The following is a 16,845-nucleotide window of genomic DNA, read 5'->3' as shown; positions in this document are numbered from 1 at the left end:
GTCATATATTTCGTGCACAAGCACAACTAATTGCATGTGTTTCTTCTTTGCCTGTTTCAGATAACTAACACAACCGAACTCACAACACACTAACCAACTACGTCTTTCGAGAACAAGCATTATGATCTCGTCCAGGGCCTCACGCCAACGCCCTAAGTCCTGAATGTGAAAAGGGTTTATTGCATTCTGCGCAATAAAGAATAGGTCGGGGAAAACCCGCATATCATTCAATGAATAAATTTGTCGAACTATCAAATAAATCGTGGGTCACCATCTAGTCCACGGATATTCTATTGTGGGAATTGATTGGAATTTCTCACTTCTAAAAGAAATAGCTGACGTGTATGAAGTGCTGGAAAAAGTGTTAGGGTGAGCATTTAGTAGAAAACTCTCTTCATAGAAAAACTTTCTTCAAACAGAGCTATTTAATTTAAATGATTTTAATTAAAACTTATATAAACTAGATGTAATATGCTTGCGCGGACTTGTTGAATTTGATAATATTTTTGCAGGATATTGGCAAATTGATCAATAATCATTAAGCAACAACTGTACACTAAAGCCAACGGCACACGATACTATTTTTCCTACTGGATTGCTTACGAGAGCCAATCAAGATTTAGCTTTAAGTCACCTGATTTAAAACTCTGCATTCTTATTGGTTCTCGTAAGCAATCCAGCAGGAAAAATAGTATCGTGTGCCGTTGGCTTGAGTTACTAAGAATATAATATTCGTAATTACATGTAATTCAAAATCTTTATTAAACAGAAAGGTTTTTCTATAAAAAGAATTATACTTTAAAATAGTAGTAGATAAAAGTGCAGAAAGCTTCCTCCGTTCTAAATTGCCATTCTTGTAAATTGTCGACCATTTGACGTGAATTTTGAGGCTGCAGGTGTATCTGGCCAGAAAGTCCGCTTCTGGTGGAAGCAGACGGAATACGAAAAGCGCAGAAAAAGCAAGAAAATTTGCTGACATCGCACGTCCATATGTACAGCTTCTATTGAGAAATCGATCGCGGCGGAGTCACAAAAGCGAACAAAAAATTTGTATAATATATTACTCTGTAAAAACATGCTAACGTGACTCGCGTATTTATATAAATATTTAAATAAATTTATAACAAAATCTCTCTCTATATATATGTATACATACATGTATGTATGTCATATAAAATTATAGCAGAAGTAAAATTACTTAAAAAAAACGTACTTGATGCGCGTAAAAGGACAAGAGTTATGTTGATAAAACGAGAAAAAAATGATGCGCGAGCTAGGGTGACGACCCTACGAAATGCCTTGCAGAATTCCCCGTGGAAGTCTGCGGCGGTTCCGGCGGCGTAAGCGAGCGGGGCCTTCGTTGATAGGAAGAGGCTCCGCGGGAAGAGAACCGCGTAAACGTACCTCTGGGTCCGTCGTGGTGTTGTCCGCCGGGGGTGGCGGTAGCAGTGAAGGCGGAGGAGGTTGCAGACGTCGTGATTTGGAACGTCGAACGGGTGGCGGTCGGGGTGTCCCCTGCCTTGCCACCATCAGCTCTTCTGTCGCAGGAAGCGCGGGGGGTTGCGGCCCCGTGGTGGGGCTCCCCTCCTACAAAAAGCGCCAAGGTATTGCGGCGTTCTATCATAATTGAAGAATAGAAATCCAAATAAATACGAAAAACAATATTTTGCATTGCAAAAACAAAAGTATTTGAAATCCATTTTAATTTTATAAATATTATTTATTAATTCAATATTCTTTAATGTTTTGACGTAATTATGGAGTTTATTATTATTAAATTTAAAAGTATTATAAAATCGATCGACAACCCTAATCGGCGCGCAGTTTAAAGTCGAAAAATAGACGCGAAGGCAACATCTTTATACTATTATTGCGACAAATATTACCACATGCCTATTTTTATTTTTCAATTAAGTAATTTTTAATTAAAAAGTTATTAGGTATTTTTTATTCAAACTAGATTCGAAATTGAAAAAATTATTTAAATAAACACCTATAATATTCAGATAAATTAATGAATATTTGTCCATATCTATTACTCTCCAAACATCTTAAACATAATGTTGTTCTTATAAACAATGTTTTTTATATTTATCCTTAAAAATTTGGAAAGTCTCCAATATACCAGTTAATTACGTATGAAACATGGCATATGTTCGCGTCATATATAATATTTAAAGTAAACGGCACCCTTGAGAACATCTATACATATATTACGATGTAATACTATCTTCCTTCGTCATTCGATATAAACTCTTCGAGCTCGAAGATCGTAACTGTACGGCTCTAAATCAAGAGTTTATATCTTTCTTTAAATAATTCAAGCCCTCTTTATTTACACAGCTTAAATATTTAAATTGCAAAAGGACACTTCAGGACATAAAATATGAAATTCGAATCAGTTAAAAACACGAGTTATTTTGAGGTCTGGGTGATCAGCGGGCAATATTTAATCTGGAAAAACGGAATATTTAATCATCTTGATGTTGTTCGGCTTCTCGCTTATATAAAAAGTACCTATGGACTACTAATAAGTCAAAGTATCGCAATCTGATCATTTCGTGATCTCTCGAAGGCAGTGGCGTTTGGAGCCGCGGAAGTCGTGGACGCGGCAGAGGCCGCGGGGGCGGCGCGAACCTCTTCGGTTCTGGCGTCGCCCCCGCGAATTACGCACCACCAGGACTGCAGGGCGTTGCGCCTGGGCTGCGGGAGGTCGTGAACATCCTCGGCAAGAGAAATCAAGCTGGCACCCTATCGGGCGTAGGCCCGCCGCCGAGAACGCTGGATAACGATAGCACATGCGAGGAGGAGGGGACTTCTACCAAGAGACCACCACCAAGGCCTCTCTACAGGAGGTTAATCAACTACGTGAGGCAAGCCTGGACCGGCGTCAAATTCGCCCTAGGTACAGTTTATTCCAGATTTATCGATGTAGAAGTCGTTGTTATACCTCATGTTAAAAACCAATTTTTTATTGATATTTTGCTATCTCAAAAAATTCTTTAAAAAATATATGAATAAATAAAAAACTGAAATTGTACATTTAATATATTTTGTATGACTCGTATCACTTCTTCCTGAGATGAAATTAAAATAGTATAGTCTTTAATATGATAAAAGAGAGAGATAACTATATTAAAGACACAAATTAAAAAGATGTCTGATAAGTTAATTAATCATCCGTTCAATTATGCTTTAATTCTATATTTTATTTGTGTAGATATAGTAATTTCACGTTCACTCGAAATTATAATATAAACCGTATATACCCGACGGCGATAAATTTGAGAAAACCCTATACGTGCATATGTGAAAATGCTATGTTGAATGGAGCGACTTTTCTATTCTCTCGTGTATTCAAGGATCGAGAAATCATATGGGAATAACATTTTACGTTTTATAAACCTGAATGTATTCAATGAACCGATGTCAGTGTATCTTATGTGCTGTTTTCTATTCGACAACCAGTAAAAGAGTGACTCGCATACTTGTTCGTGAAACGTGAAGGTCCTCAGGGTTTTCCTGGCGCTTCAACCAACAGTGCACGCTACTCACGTGTTTTACTGTCATCTATGTTGCATGATGCTTGCACCTACGTAGTTTACTTGTCTTCTCATTAAACTATATCTGTTTTTCCTATCGACCTTATTCAGATACCAATAAATTACAGCAATCGACAAACTTGTAATAAGTTAACAGCCTTTTACCAATGAAATCGAAAACAATTTTTATATCACATTGATTCGCAATTGTGAGATATTTCATAAGCTTTAATAATATTACTTATCTTAAAGCATTAGTTATGTAAATGTAAATTTTGTGTATAAAAGAATATTTTTTCTGAACAGGTTGTAATCAATTTTTAACATTCGCATAATACTCAGTAATTTCCCAAATAAAATATGACAGTTTATCAAAACTCTATGCATATGTTCTAAAATAACGCAACATAAATGATTATTAACAGCATAAAGTAATAAAACTTCGTAACGTATATAAACAGTTAACTGTTATATGCCGAAATTACTATATATTATATAATTTAGACTTTAGGGAAAACTTTTGACGTCATGGCGTCTTTTTGATCGTTCACATGACATCAATTAGTATTCATTTAAACATATAAAAACTCGCTGGCAGCTACAAAAAGATGAAATACTTATCACTCAAATTGTGAGATAAAAATATTGTTAATCTGATTTAATATTAAAATTTCAAAGTCATCGAATATTTATATATCGTGCTTGGCGAGTAGCTTCACAGTCAACTTATTGTTTCACGTATCCCGTAGTCGCCAAAGGTGTACTTTCATCACGCAATACTCTAGAGACCGACGGAATATCCACGCAACGTATCTTGGGGATTCGGGGTCGCAAACTTCATGAAAATTCATACAGTCCAGGTGCGGTTTCATCCGCAAATTACATTTTCACAAACAAATTTATGAGGGAAATATCTGGAACCAACATCGTCATCCGTGCGACGTATCAGTGCGAGGGACGGTGAAATACCGTTTGCAAACGCTTGCCTTGCATTTGTTATCTGGTTGCTCTCGACCATAACTTTATTAGAATGACGTTTTTATCAGATCAGTATTGCAAAAATATGCTCAGTACATATATTACATGTGTTTGTGAATTTTAGTTAATTCATTAAGCAGGTAATAATTTTTAATTTATTTTTGTCATCAGGCAAATCTGTTCATGTTACAAAGATATAATGTGCAGTACGTAATTCATTTATTTTTTCGAATTTATTTTTCAAATATACTTCGAAATTAAAAATTTTAAAAGTTTTTATATATTTTGAAGAACGTTATGGATAAAAATATAAAGAATATATTATTTGTATTTATTTTATAAAGATTTTTATAATTTCAGTTAATTATAATTGGATGCAAAAGTAATTTTTGTATATATTTATGCACAAAAATATATAAAAATTCTAAATATATTTTTGCAATAAATACAATCATGCCAAATGAACTATATTCGACTGCAGCTTATGATATACATTAATGCATTGCAAACAATATCAATAATTATTAGATATATTTTACATCTTACAGATATATTACATCATATTACATTTCATGCATCTATTATTACAACAACGATTAAATAACTGAATTATCAGTATTATATTAATATAATCTATTTACAAGATTTTATTTCACATTATCAAGATGCATTGTTGAAATCACAATAATACCCAAATTTGTCATCATATTTTACCTCTGTGAAGTTGGCACCTCATGTCTCAAAAAATCTTTTTTTTCAGTTCTGAATGTACCCCGAAATTTTTTAACAGTTCCAGCAGGTCTGTTGGGAGTTCTGGGTAGCCCCTCAAGAGTTCTAAAGAAAATCCTAATGGCAAAATTAAATATTTCCAATACTTTTAGTGTTATCGCTGATTTCGAGATTTCATTTTGTGAAGTTAGCATCCCCAAGTTTCAACTTTTTTAGATTAATTCGCCAGAACTATTTTTCAAATTGATAAGGAACTCTAGAACTCTTCGGGGTGCATTCAGAACTGAAAAAAAAGATTTTTTGAGACATGAGGTGCCAACTTCACAGAGGTTCAAATTTTCTCTCTATCTTATTGTATAATATTAATTTACTAAGTTTAGAAAGATGAACGTAAAAGCTAATATTCTTTTATTTTGTTAATAGTTTAATTCACAAACGCGATGATGCTAATACTATATTTATATTTTAGATATAACTGTAGTCGAGTATTAAACGGCATACAATTTAGATTGCATTCAACCACGTATTAATTGAGGCTTCGTTTGACTGCTGTTCCATTTAAATGAAATGGAATAAAATATATTGCCGCGAAAACAACGGAATGATAAAACGGTGCGCGATATAAAATGGCAATAGTCACGTACGCGTTGTTAACTGAGCACTCTTAATAAGCACTGTGAATTCATCACTTGAAAAAGTTAATTAATTATAAAGGAAGCCATTGAAAATCTTATTAAAATCATTCGACCCAATTCAAATGTATATATTAACAGAAATAAATTATTATTGTGTGATATATGATATATGTATGCTTTGAATGGAAACCAGTGATATTAATAATGACAATAAAATTAGAGAAAAAAACAGTCAAAATAAATTTTTTATATCTATAATAATTTATTTAATTTATTGAAATTAAAAACCGGACATCCGGGATAATAAATTCTTTGCTTATCAAAATTGTCACTTATTACAAATACACGTTAATAATAAAAATGTGCATACAAATTTAATAGAATTTTTCTGTTTAACGTAATCACATCTCTTTCTCAATACCTATTTAAAAAAGACAGGACTATGCGAGATGTCGTATAAATTAATCTGATTATGCAAAATCCCATCGCGCTCAACTTGGAAAGCCTGAATATCGGAATAATCTACAATTATTCATTTTTCTACAAGTTTCAATGTGTAAGAATAAAATGGGAAGATAAAATATTTCTTTAAATCCATCAAACTGTTCTGTTAACATTTTTAAGAGATAATTGAGGAGTTACATAATTTGCTAATTTCTTTATATTTCATTTATATCGCGTGATTTCTAAATCACTCAAATTTTCGCGACTTATGAAAAAGCCGAAAAATACAAAAATTTATCTCAGTCGCCCTGGAATCATTTATAAACAGCCGAATATTCTCATCCAATTTGCCAGCGTATAATATTATAGATTCCTACGGAATCCTTGTCGATGAACGCATTGACGGAAACTCCAATAGTCCAGCCTTTCATCAAGAAACAGAGACCGATGTGCATCCTGCCTATCCGATGGCAACGGATGCATTCCGCGAGGAATGCCTTTCATCCTTCGCACAGATCCAATATCTCGAAAGTGGAGAAATCATCGAAGTCCACAATTCCGTCTTCATCTCTAGACCATCGTCCAGAATAAGACGTAGGGTCGAACGTTGCCTCGTCGTTGACCCTATTTACGCTCGGTCAAACCGACCCTTTGCTTAAAGAGTATATGACACGAAAAAGCAGAAGAGTGTGGAAGCACACTCGTCTAGATTAAATTTCGAATTGTTTTTTCTTTCTATGATGTTCGATATATTGTTTTTAGAGAAAATAGCGCAGAAGCAATATTCAAAATAATATAGCTATATTGCCCCGTACAATAAAGGGAATATGCCCTCTCTTGATGATAGATTAAAACTGCTATTGTTATTGTTATACCGTATTTTATACCGTATTGTATGGTCCTTATCGCGGTAAATAATGAAATATAAATGATGTAATAAACTGTAGCGATGAAACCACATAATAATTCAAAGAAATTAAAGTTTTCCGATTGATAAAATACTTGGAAGCATTAACAATGATTCAATGGAAACTTGCAGAATTCTCTACAATGACGCAAGCGTATTCTTCTTAGTTGATTTCACGCTGTCATAAACTCCCAACGAAATTACTGAAGTTGTAATACAAATACACACCAGATGGTCCCTTCCCAAGCATTTGTTATCGTTCTCGTGAGAGAGTTTCGCACCAATTTTCGGCGTCTCTCGTTTTTGCCCTTTATTCCCTGCGTCACATTTGTCTGTAGATCGAATCTGAGAAATCCACTGCTGTCGGAACAAGAAGATTCGATTTAAATTCCAACACTGGATTACTTTCCCACCTTCCAAATTCTGTAACTTTTCCCGTGGAAAACATAACGTAATCTTTCATGTATTACATGTACATGGGAGTAGTGCAAAAATATCTCTCTTCCCGCCCTGATCTCCCATGCTGTATGAGAGCAGGGTATCGGGGTATCGTATGCATGATACGTTTCGATTTCCACTGTGCACTTCTGTGCGCGGCAGTGTTTCACCATGTGGAAGGGATTTATTGCAAAATCACTTCATTCAGATCGCTTATAACGGTTGAAATAACGAAAATTCGTTTTTCATCTAAAAATACAAGGCAACAATCGCAAAAGTCTAACAATGTTTTCTTCAACAATATTATAAAATTATTATTTTCCGTCTGTAATTTTTTAATTCTTCCAGATATACGTTTTAACAATTGATTATTTATAAAATATTATTTTTATTATCCTTCTTTCTTTTAATTACTTGGTAATATTTTTACTGAATCGCTAATTATTCAAGTATATTTGTCATTTATGTTGAGAAGATAATATAAAATTAATTTTAAAAGTCTCGCTAAAATTGATATACTGTATTGATTTCGACAGTATGGAAATTACAATATTGCAAAATCTTGTAATTATCTTGAATTTGTATTTCTTTTAAATAAACGATTTACTTATATACTGTACGTCTTTATAATAATAATTTATAAAATTTTTTCTTGTACAAATATGCTCCTAGAATTTAAATTATTTTAGGAGAAACATATGTATGTGTATGTACATACACTATTCCATTCTCCTGCGCATATATTCACCGTCCTCGTTTATCAAGGAATTCATACATATTTTTTTCTTCTTATATACCTGGATACATAAATTGTATCAAATTTTTTTACTTAGATTTTCTTTCTAATAAAATAAAAGATAAATACTCAACCAATCTTTACGTTCTATTATTAACGCAATTTTTCAGTGACAGCAATATCTGTGAAATACAATTCGCAAATCCGTCATATGCTTGCTTCGATTGTCAGGTTGGCAAGCGATTCGAAAATTCACCTCATCTTTGATCTCGCGACGTCGCGATGTTGAATGAAATCTTATAAATATTGCATGAGCCACACGAGATATAGGACAGATGGCTTTCAAACTACAAGGAAGAGCAATTTTTACAAAATCTCGTCGAGCACATCGTGGTTGCTCGCATCTCGCTCCAGTGCCAGTCTCATAAACGCTGTGCTTTACTGTACCGAAGGTCATTCTACATTCAGGTTTCTTAAAAGTTCGACGACCTTTTCCTGGGATAAAAAGGACTATCCCATGGGAAATAAGGCGCAGTAATGCAGCACCGCCACTCACATATACCATGGAACTTTACGAATTGCAGTAGGTACGTTCTAGATTTCGCGAGCTACTACACATTACGTTATTCTGGTAGACATCAATTCAAACATACCAAAATCCGCTCAATTGTCGGTATATCTTAGCTAACATTCTAATGCGTAATATCACAAAATTTGCGAATTTTAGATATTGAAGAATTATTACTAATAATTTCTCAAACTCATAGATAAAGGAAATGTTATTTAACTTTAATATATACACTAAAATCTAATAAATTCTGCATTTGCTGTATGCACAACATATTTAAAACTTGATCCACTTCTAAAATCATGTATTCATCAAAAGAATATAAATTCTAATTGTAATTAAATATATTTGTTTTAACCACGAAAAGATAATAAACAACAATTAAATACTTTATTCTACTAGTACTAGAGTCTGAGAGTCAATGACGGGATTCAGAATTTCCGTGTGATATAACGCTGCAGACGATTGCAATATCACACGAGAGTTTGAATCTTGCAATTCAATCTCAGATTTCTATTCGCGACTGCAATGTGTCGTCGAATCCAGGCTTTATACACCCACAGCGATTGATGTATCGCACATTGATAAAAAAGAATCGAAATAGTAGCAGGAAAACGATGTCAAGTTTTATCGGATCCTGGTGCAGCAATAACGTGTGAAAAAGATAGTATGTCGGTTTAGGGTTATTTCACAAATTTTACATACTCAGTTCTCTCACTTGACAGCAATAAATTACAAAATATATACAGTTTATTCTGTATATATTATGAAACTTTATATACCTATTTTTTTATTTCTTATATGTATGTATTTGCAATATCGGCACTAATAATATGTAAAAAATCTTTAAAAACGATTAAATGTTTTCCTTTAATAAAAGTTTTCTAAGAATAACTGAGAAAAGTAATTCTTTAATAATTTTAAAGATAAAGAAAAGTATTGTCATATTCATATAATGCGTTTTAAAGAAGTGTAGATTCTTCATATTTAACAGCATATGTTTTTTTCATCTTATAAATATCGCATCAATAGTCGTGCTATTTGTATCTGCCTTTAAAATCTCACAATCAGTAAAACGTAGCATTCTGTCTTGGGCTTTCAACAAAGTTCTTTAATCTTGTTAGAGCTTTCTATCGGTCCGACGGATACGTGATACATGAACGGAATTTACCGATTTCCTTTCTGTGATTAACACGGGTTCTGCGTTTATTTCACAGACTCGGAATACGAGGAAGAGCAAATACCGAGATACAGGCCGGACTCCTTAGCAAGCCTTTGTCGAGCAACTAGATTCACAGAAGCTGAACTGAAGAGAATATATCGCGGCTTCAAGGCTGAATGTCCTACGGGAGTCGTCAGGGAGGATACTTTCAAGTACATCTATTCACGGTTCTTCCCCCAAGGAGGTGAGACCAGATTTTACATATAATAATTTTTCTACTGTAATAAATATCAAATAATGCAAAAATGCTAAGTCATTTCTAATTGAATAAATAATACCTGATATAAAATTATGAAACTGTTAAAAATGTAATGTTCTATTCTTCTATTTTTTAATTAATAAAAAGATTATTAAACTACGCTATTACATACATTTTAAAACTCTAATAGAAAAGGAAGTAACAATATCATATTTTTACGTGGTATGCCTCTCGCCAGTCAAATTTTTCTCCTACAAAAAATGCAAATATACTGTATCACGAAATAGATGCTACACAAATAGAACGCGATGTAGCTAAATATTTTAACAAAACTGACATACCTATATTGTATTTCCGATTACTGTAGAAAGTCGTATTTCGAGAATACCAAAATTATCTCACAAATATATATAATATTAATTATACGCACATTTGTGTTATAATTATCTCAATATAAAAATGTAAAGAGAAAGAAAGAAAGCGATAGAATATTCGTATTTTCAATTAATAAAGATAACATAATTATATTTTCTACGTAGTCTACATTTTTACTGTTTAATATCTGATAAATGGTTCAACGTATCCCGCAAAAGAAAACGTAATTAACAACAATAGCGTTCTTAATCGTTTCCTTTTATTCTTTCCAAGTACATGTGTCTTTAACAAACACAAAGATATTCTCTAACGATGCGGAAGAATTTCCTGGAAACCAAAAAGACGTTTATTTTGCCAAAAGAACGACGATGGACATAGCGTCTGGTTTATTTATTCGCCGCGCATTTATTCGCATTTAAATTTCCTCGTTGCGACTGCAGCATCGGGGATGCGTCGAAAAGCATCAACATGTAGAGGGAAAGAGAACAACCAGGATAACTGCGGCCCTTCGCTGAACGCGGTTGCAGTAGCCATGGTAACGAACTCCCCAGATCAAAGTGGCACTGCGTTTCAAATGTTCGCTTTTATCCATCCGCGTGAGAGATATGGTTATCCATGACTACGCGCGTACCACGCATTAACGCGATGAAATTCGCATTTTCGGAAATTACATCCGTTGCACCGCGTTTTAACCAAAATCAATTAACTTCATCGTGATATATGGGGACATCAAGAATTACAACCACCAAATTCGTTACAGATTCTTTCACGATTGGCGATTTTGCTTGTTTAATTATTCGTATGATTTGTTGTTATATGGCAACTCTATTAGCCCGATATTCTTCATTTACTGATAAAAGTTAAAATAACTTTAAAAAGTAATCCGTAATATAAATGCAAAATGGAGAAGAAACAATAAAGTCTTTTTAAAGTTATGAAAGCTCGAAGTAGTATAAGATGTTTAAAGCTTCGTGCCGTCGCAAAAAATCGGGTTTCCTACCCGCAGGCACCGTGTCGATTGATATCATGATTTGTTTGCCGCCTGACGTAAAAGGAGGGTCGATCGCAAATTTACGAGCGATCAAGCCCAAAATCCTTGAAAAAAGATCTCCGAATAGACGACGGTTTAGACATCCGTCTATCTTCAACCCCTACTATTTTACAATTTACAACAATTTATGTTCCCCTTTACCGAGAAACGTTGCACCATGTATCGACAGGAGAGATAAATAGGGTATTATCCAAACTTTTTTGAAAGAACACAAAATATTTCTTTGAAAATATAATATGTTAATTACGAATTCTCTGTACTTGGCAATTTTTCCTTCGAAAATAAAGGACAAAGTGTACAATCGAAGTTGCCACTTTTTTTAAGTTGCGGAGGGAACATTTTGCCAGCTTATTTATTGCACTTTGTTAATTAAATATAAATCGAACAGTTAGGCAAGCAAGGACAGCAGAGAACAGCAGCATGGTCATTAAATTAAAAGTTTCAATTAGTTCTCATTCGTAATGCTACTTTAGGTAGTTTGCCTATCGGGACTTTTAAGCTATGTAAACCATGTGCTTTTATTTTAAAGAAGAAAAATCGAAATAATTCTGTGGAATTTCATTACGTATACGAGAAATGTAAATACGAATAATCCACTCGCCATGTCTCAAAAGTTATTAAGATTTCAGAAATCTCCTATTTATTTCGTGGGTATTTATAATGCGTGTCTTACAGTTGATATTCTTTAGAGGAATCATTTCAAGAAATAGTCATGAAAGTTACCGCAATAAATAGTCTGTAGGACCCTTTTTAGCGACCACTTCTTTTATCGGAGGTAGACATGTTTATACTTATCTAAAACCCTTCCGGCAAAACCCAAGAGGGTAGTCGAAACTCGCGCGTGCAGTTCAGCACGCGAAATTTATACCTCTGATATCGAATACGGAGCCGACGCAATAAAGGAACATTACGGAGATCTGCCTCGACAGTCAAAAGTCGAATGGGTGAATTATGGCATCGCGATAAATCTCACTCCACCGAGATAACGATTCACGATTCGTATTCGTTAGTTCAAACAGAAGCAGAGCAATTCGCTTGCTTCCTGCGCTTGCTTGATGTATTTTCAAAGTAATACATCTCTTATCTATATCTTCAGATTTGCGTTGCTATATATGCATCCAAAAATGTAGATGTTTACGTACATGTATACACGAGGAAATATCTGAGATATCTGAGAAATGGATTTGATATGACATCAAAACTTTGCTATCTCTTTTTCAAATATCATACAACATATAACTATATAGAAATTATAATACGATGTTATAGTAAAATATAATATTAACATGTACGAGTACTAGAGATGATACTACACTAATTGCGATAAAATATCATTGCGTAAAAATGTTAAAAGTGATATAGTCTTGTCATTTTGTATCACCTTGTACTTTCCACTTATATGTAAAATTTTCTCTTGATAATATAGATAATGTAAAATTTTAAAACGTATTGTCTTAAAGGTAACGTTGTAGTTTGCTCAACGTTTACTCATATGTGTGTATATGTACACGCACACACACGCGCGCGCACGCGCGATTGAAGACAGCTTTATACGCTGTGCATGCAGAATTTGTACGTATATATGACTCAAAGTGTGAAATACGTGACCCTTCACCCGAAGATTGCAACTTCGCAATTCTCCAAGGACGTTCCGATAGTGCTTGTGTGCGCGGATTACAACTACGGCTTATCTTCCTTAACTGTGTGATATGCAATGGAAATCCTTACTAGATTCTATAATCATGGAGATATGTACGCAAAATTATTTTAATTATATATCTGTATAAAAATAGATATTGTTGTATACAAATAAAATATTTAATGAACAATTCAATTTTTAGTACACATACTTTTATTTCGTATATCATAACGAAATAAAGAATACGTTTAAAAGAGATTTAATCTTTTAGAAAGCCATAAATATATTATACAGAATCAAATGAAGAAAAAAATTAGGTAACTTAAACTCGCTTGTTGCAATATATTAAATATCTTTTTTTATGCGTGTCAACATACATGATTTTATTTTCAATATAGTTTAGAGCTATGAATTGTAAGCACTTCGAAAGGAAGAAAATTGATTTTCGAATTTTGAATTGCCGTATGAGTAAGTAGGTTTTCCACGAGCACGTAGTTCGCAAACGTTACCGAACTTGGACGAGTTAATACACTTTGTGTCCCGGTCTTTCGTGATAAGCTCCTGATGACGTAGTTCAGTATGTCTGAAGTGTAATGGGAACTATTACAAATTTTCAAGTAAATCCTTTTGATAAATCCAGATCCAAAGTTCTTACTTAAATAGACAATTAGAATTTGACATGTACAACTGCTGAAACGTTCTTTTTATTGTAAAACAACTTTTAATATAAGCTGTTATTTACATAATAATACTATCAATACCACGTCAAATTCCTTTATCGTGACAAATTGTTGATTATATTACGAATATTATTTTTGGACAATCAGAGAGAGAAAGAGAGAGAGGGAGAGAGAGAGAGTTTATTAAAAAACTATTATAATAAAAGAAATTTTCTTGAAATATAGAGCATTAATTAACTCAAAAATATTTGTGCTGTTATGACAAAAGTTTCATTTTTCATATGATATTGATAATACTTATACAATACAGCTTGTTATTTTAGGAAAAGTGAGATACAAATTTTTTGTAATACAACTTCGTAACTTTTAACAGATACAGATTTTTTAATTAGCAATTAGCATCACTTTTTTAAAAATTGCTACATATATGATGGACTTGAACGATGGCGGCAGGACATCGCTACTTTGACAAGTAGTATATCTTATCTAATCCTTTCATATAGAATCATTATATGATAAATCTTATCGGGAATAGCAAAAGGAGTGCAATTGGCACAGCAAGAATATATATATGTGTGATAATTTCTGTATGTGAGACCTGTATAAATCTCCGTTTTAGATTTGAGGTATTCGCGTTATTTCGACTGGAAGTTATTAACACACACCAATGGATATTCAGTTTACGAGTTATCTGCAGATTCGACGATCTGTGTAGATTTTCGTTCAAGTTTATCACATATATATGTATACCTATTGACAGAAATGCTTCTATATTAATGGTAAACTTCTGTTGTCCAACGAAATCAATATCGACAAATATTCTGATTTCAATAAAGTTGAACCAATGGAGAAATTCAAATATTGCTTATTCACAAATTTTTCTCTGAATTCTTTTTCACAAAATACAATCTGTTGTCTTAAAAATTATATTTAAATTGCTTATATTTTTCATCTGAGAGTGTCTTGCGTATACCAAAATTTATATGTAGCCTATATCACAAAAAGTTCAATAGCAATAATTGTATATAAGCAAATATTGTGCATAAATTAAACACTTAATATTTTCAATAATACAGTTTCATTAATAGATTTTTCAAATATTATAGCAATTCGTACTCATATATAAACTCAATTATTAATAATGTTTCATTAATATATAATGGTTAAGACAAAAGAACAGACATAAAATTATAATAAAATATGTAAAGAAATAACTGAAATATTAATTTCTTTTGTAGCCAATACAAGCCAGTACGCCCATTACGTTTTTAATACTTTGGATCAGGATCACAGCGGACTTCTTAGTTTCGAGGTAAGTTTGTGCATATATGAAATTTAATTATTTTCTGACAAAATTTAGTAAGACGATTGTACATCATTGTATTGCACATAATAACTGTATATCTCATAGTTTTGCAACGCAAAGTGATAGTTGATTCTTTTTTACTGCATAATTTGCCTCTTCTTTTGTCCTCTGTGACCGTTTTGCATATTACTTTGAAAGTTGTTAGCATGCATAAAATCACTATCAATCTCGCACTCTATATTTAGCTCCTCAGGTCAATGTAATGCAGATTAATATTATAGTTCTCGAAGCCAGACATGTATCGCGATATACATCTCGTAAAATGCACGCTATGAAAACTGCAGAATAATATCAATCACAGTTACGAATTTATGATTTTCTTTTAATTTTCTTCTATGTAAATAATTAAAAATGTTTATTACACAAAACATCTCTGTTTTGTGACATGAAAAAAGAGCGTCTTAGTCAATAACTTACAATTAAAAGTATTATTTATTGCATTTACAGAAAGCGATTAAATTACATAGTATTTAATCACATTTCTCGTATATCCGACTAGCAGTAATTAGCACATTAAATATGTAAATAAGGTAGCTAGAAATGAGTAATGTAATTGATGCCCGATTCTACCGTTGAATATTTAACTACATTTAAATTACTGAATAGAAAAAAGCATGCATTACACCGATTGATATTTTAATTTTAAAAAGAATTTGCATATGATACGCAAACCATATAGATTACAACAAAATTTTTCTTATTGCATTATTTAATTTCTTAATTCAATATTCTTTAACTAATCAAATTTCATTACTGTTACTATTATAATTATCCAGGGTTGGGAAGTAACTCGTTACTTGTAACGGGAAGTAACTAATTTAATAGTTACATTAAAAGTTACTTTATATATTTTTTAAACCTTCACTTTAATCGCATAGGCCTTGCCTTTGCGTATACGCGTCTCCCTAGAAGCACAATTCATTGGCTGTACATTGGCTAACATTGGCTAAACATTCATTGGTTATGTTGGCAGTGAATTGGCCAATATTTCCCCAATATAACACCAATATTGGTCATAAAATAAATGCAAATATACTACTGATATTGTACCTAGATGATTATTTAGTATTGGATTGATTGTATTAGCAAGATTGCCCAATAAAATTTAATATTGGGTATAGAATAATTACTAATGTAACGCCGATGTTATCACTAATTGCACGGTACTGTGTTTACATTGAAAGTGCATTGCAAAAATACGAGGCCCTCCACCACCCCCGCCAATTTCGATCGGCGGTCCTCTTTTCTTTACAATAATCATTTTCTTTTGACATTTTTATAATTATTATATTTTCATCACAATTAATTTTATAATTTATTATAATATAAAACATGT

At 32.8% G+C, this 16,845-nt stretch overlaps 1 protein-coding gene across 1 annotated transcript in view; it reads left to right on the top strand.

Annotated features, from left to right (window-relative positions):
- Positions 1–1,294: 1,294 nt before the first annotated feature.
- The window catches only part of LOC105568006 (Kv channel-interacting protein 4), a 33,768-nt gene continuing 18,217 nt past the window's right edge, over positions 1,295–16,845 (top strand). Inside the window, exons 1-4 of the mRNA XM_012023343.1 lie at positions 1,295–1,604; positions 2,576–2,905; positions 10,195–10,383; positions 15,382–15,455. Of these exons, the coding sequence (XP_011878733.1) occupies positions 1,295–1,604; positions 2,576–2,905; positions 10,195–10,383; positions 15,382–15,455 (903 nt within the window). The remainder of the gene's footprint in view (positions 1,605–2,575; positions 2,906–10,194; positions 10,384–15,381; positions 15,456–16,845) is intronic.

Source organism: Vollenhovia emeryi, unplaced genomic scaffold, assembly GCF_000949405.1.
Source record: "Vollenhovia emeryi isolate VEMERY1.0 unplaced genomic scaffold, V.emery_V1.0 DF939132.1, whole genome shotgun sequence".
Classification (NCBI taxonomy): Eukaryota; Metazoa; Arthropoda; class Insecta; order Hymenoptera; family Formicidae; genus Vollenhovia; species Vollenhovia emeryi.
Note: the sequence above shows the minus strand (reverse complement) of the source record. Positions and strands in the feature narration are given on the sequence as shown.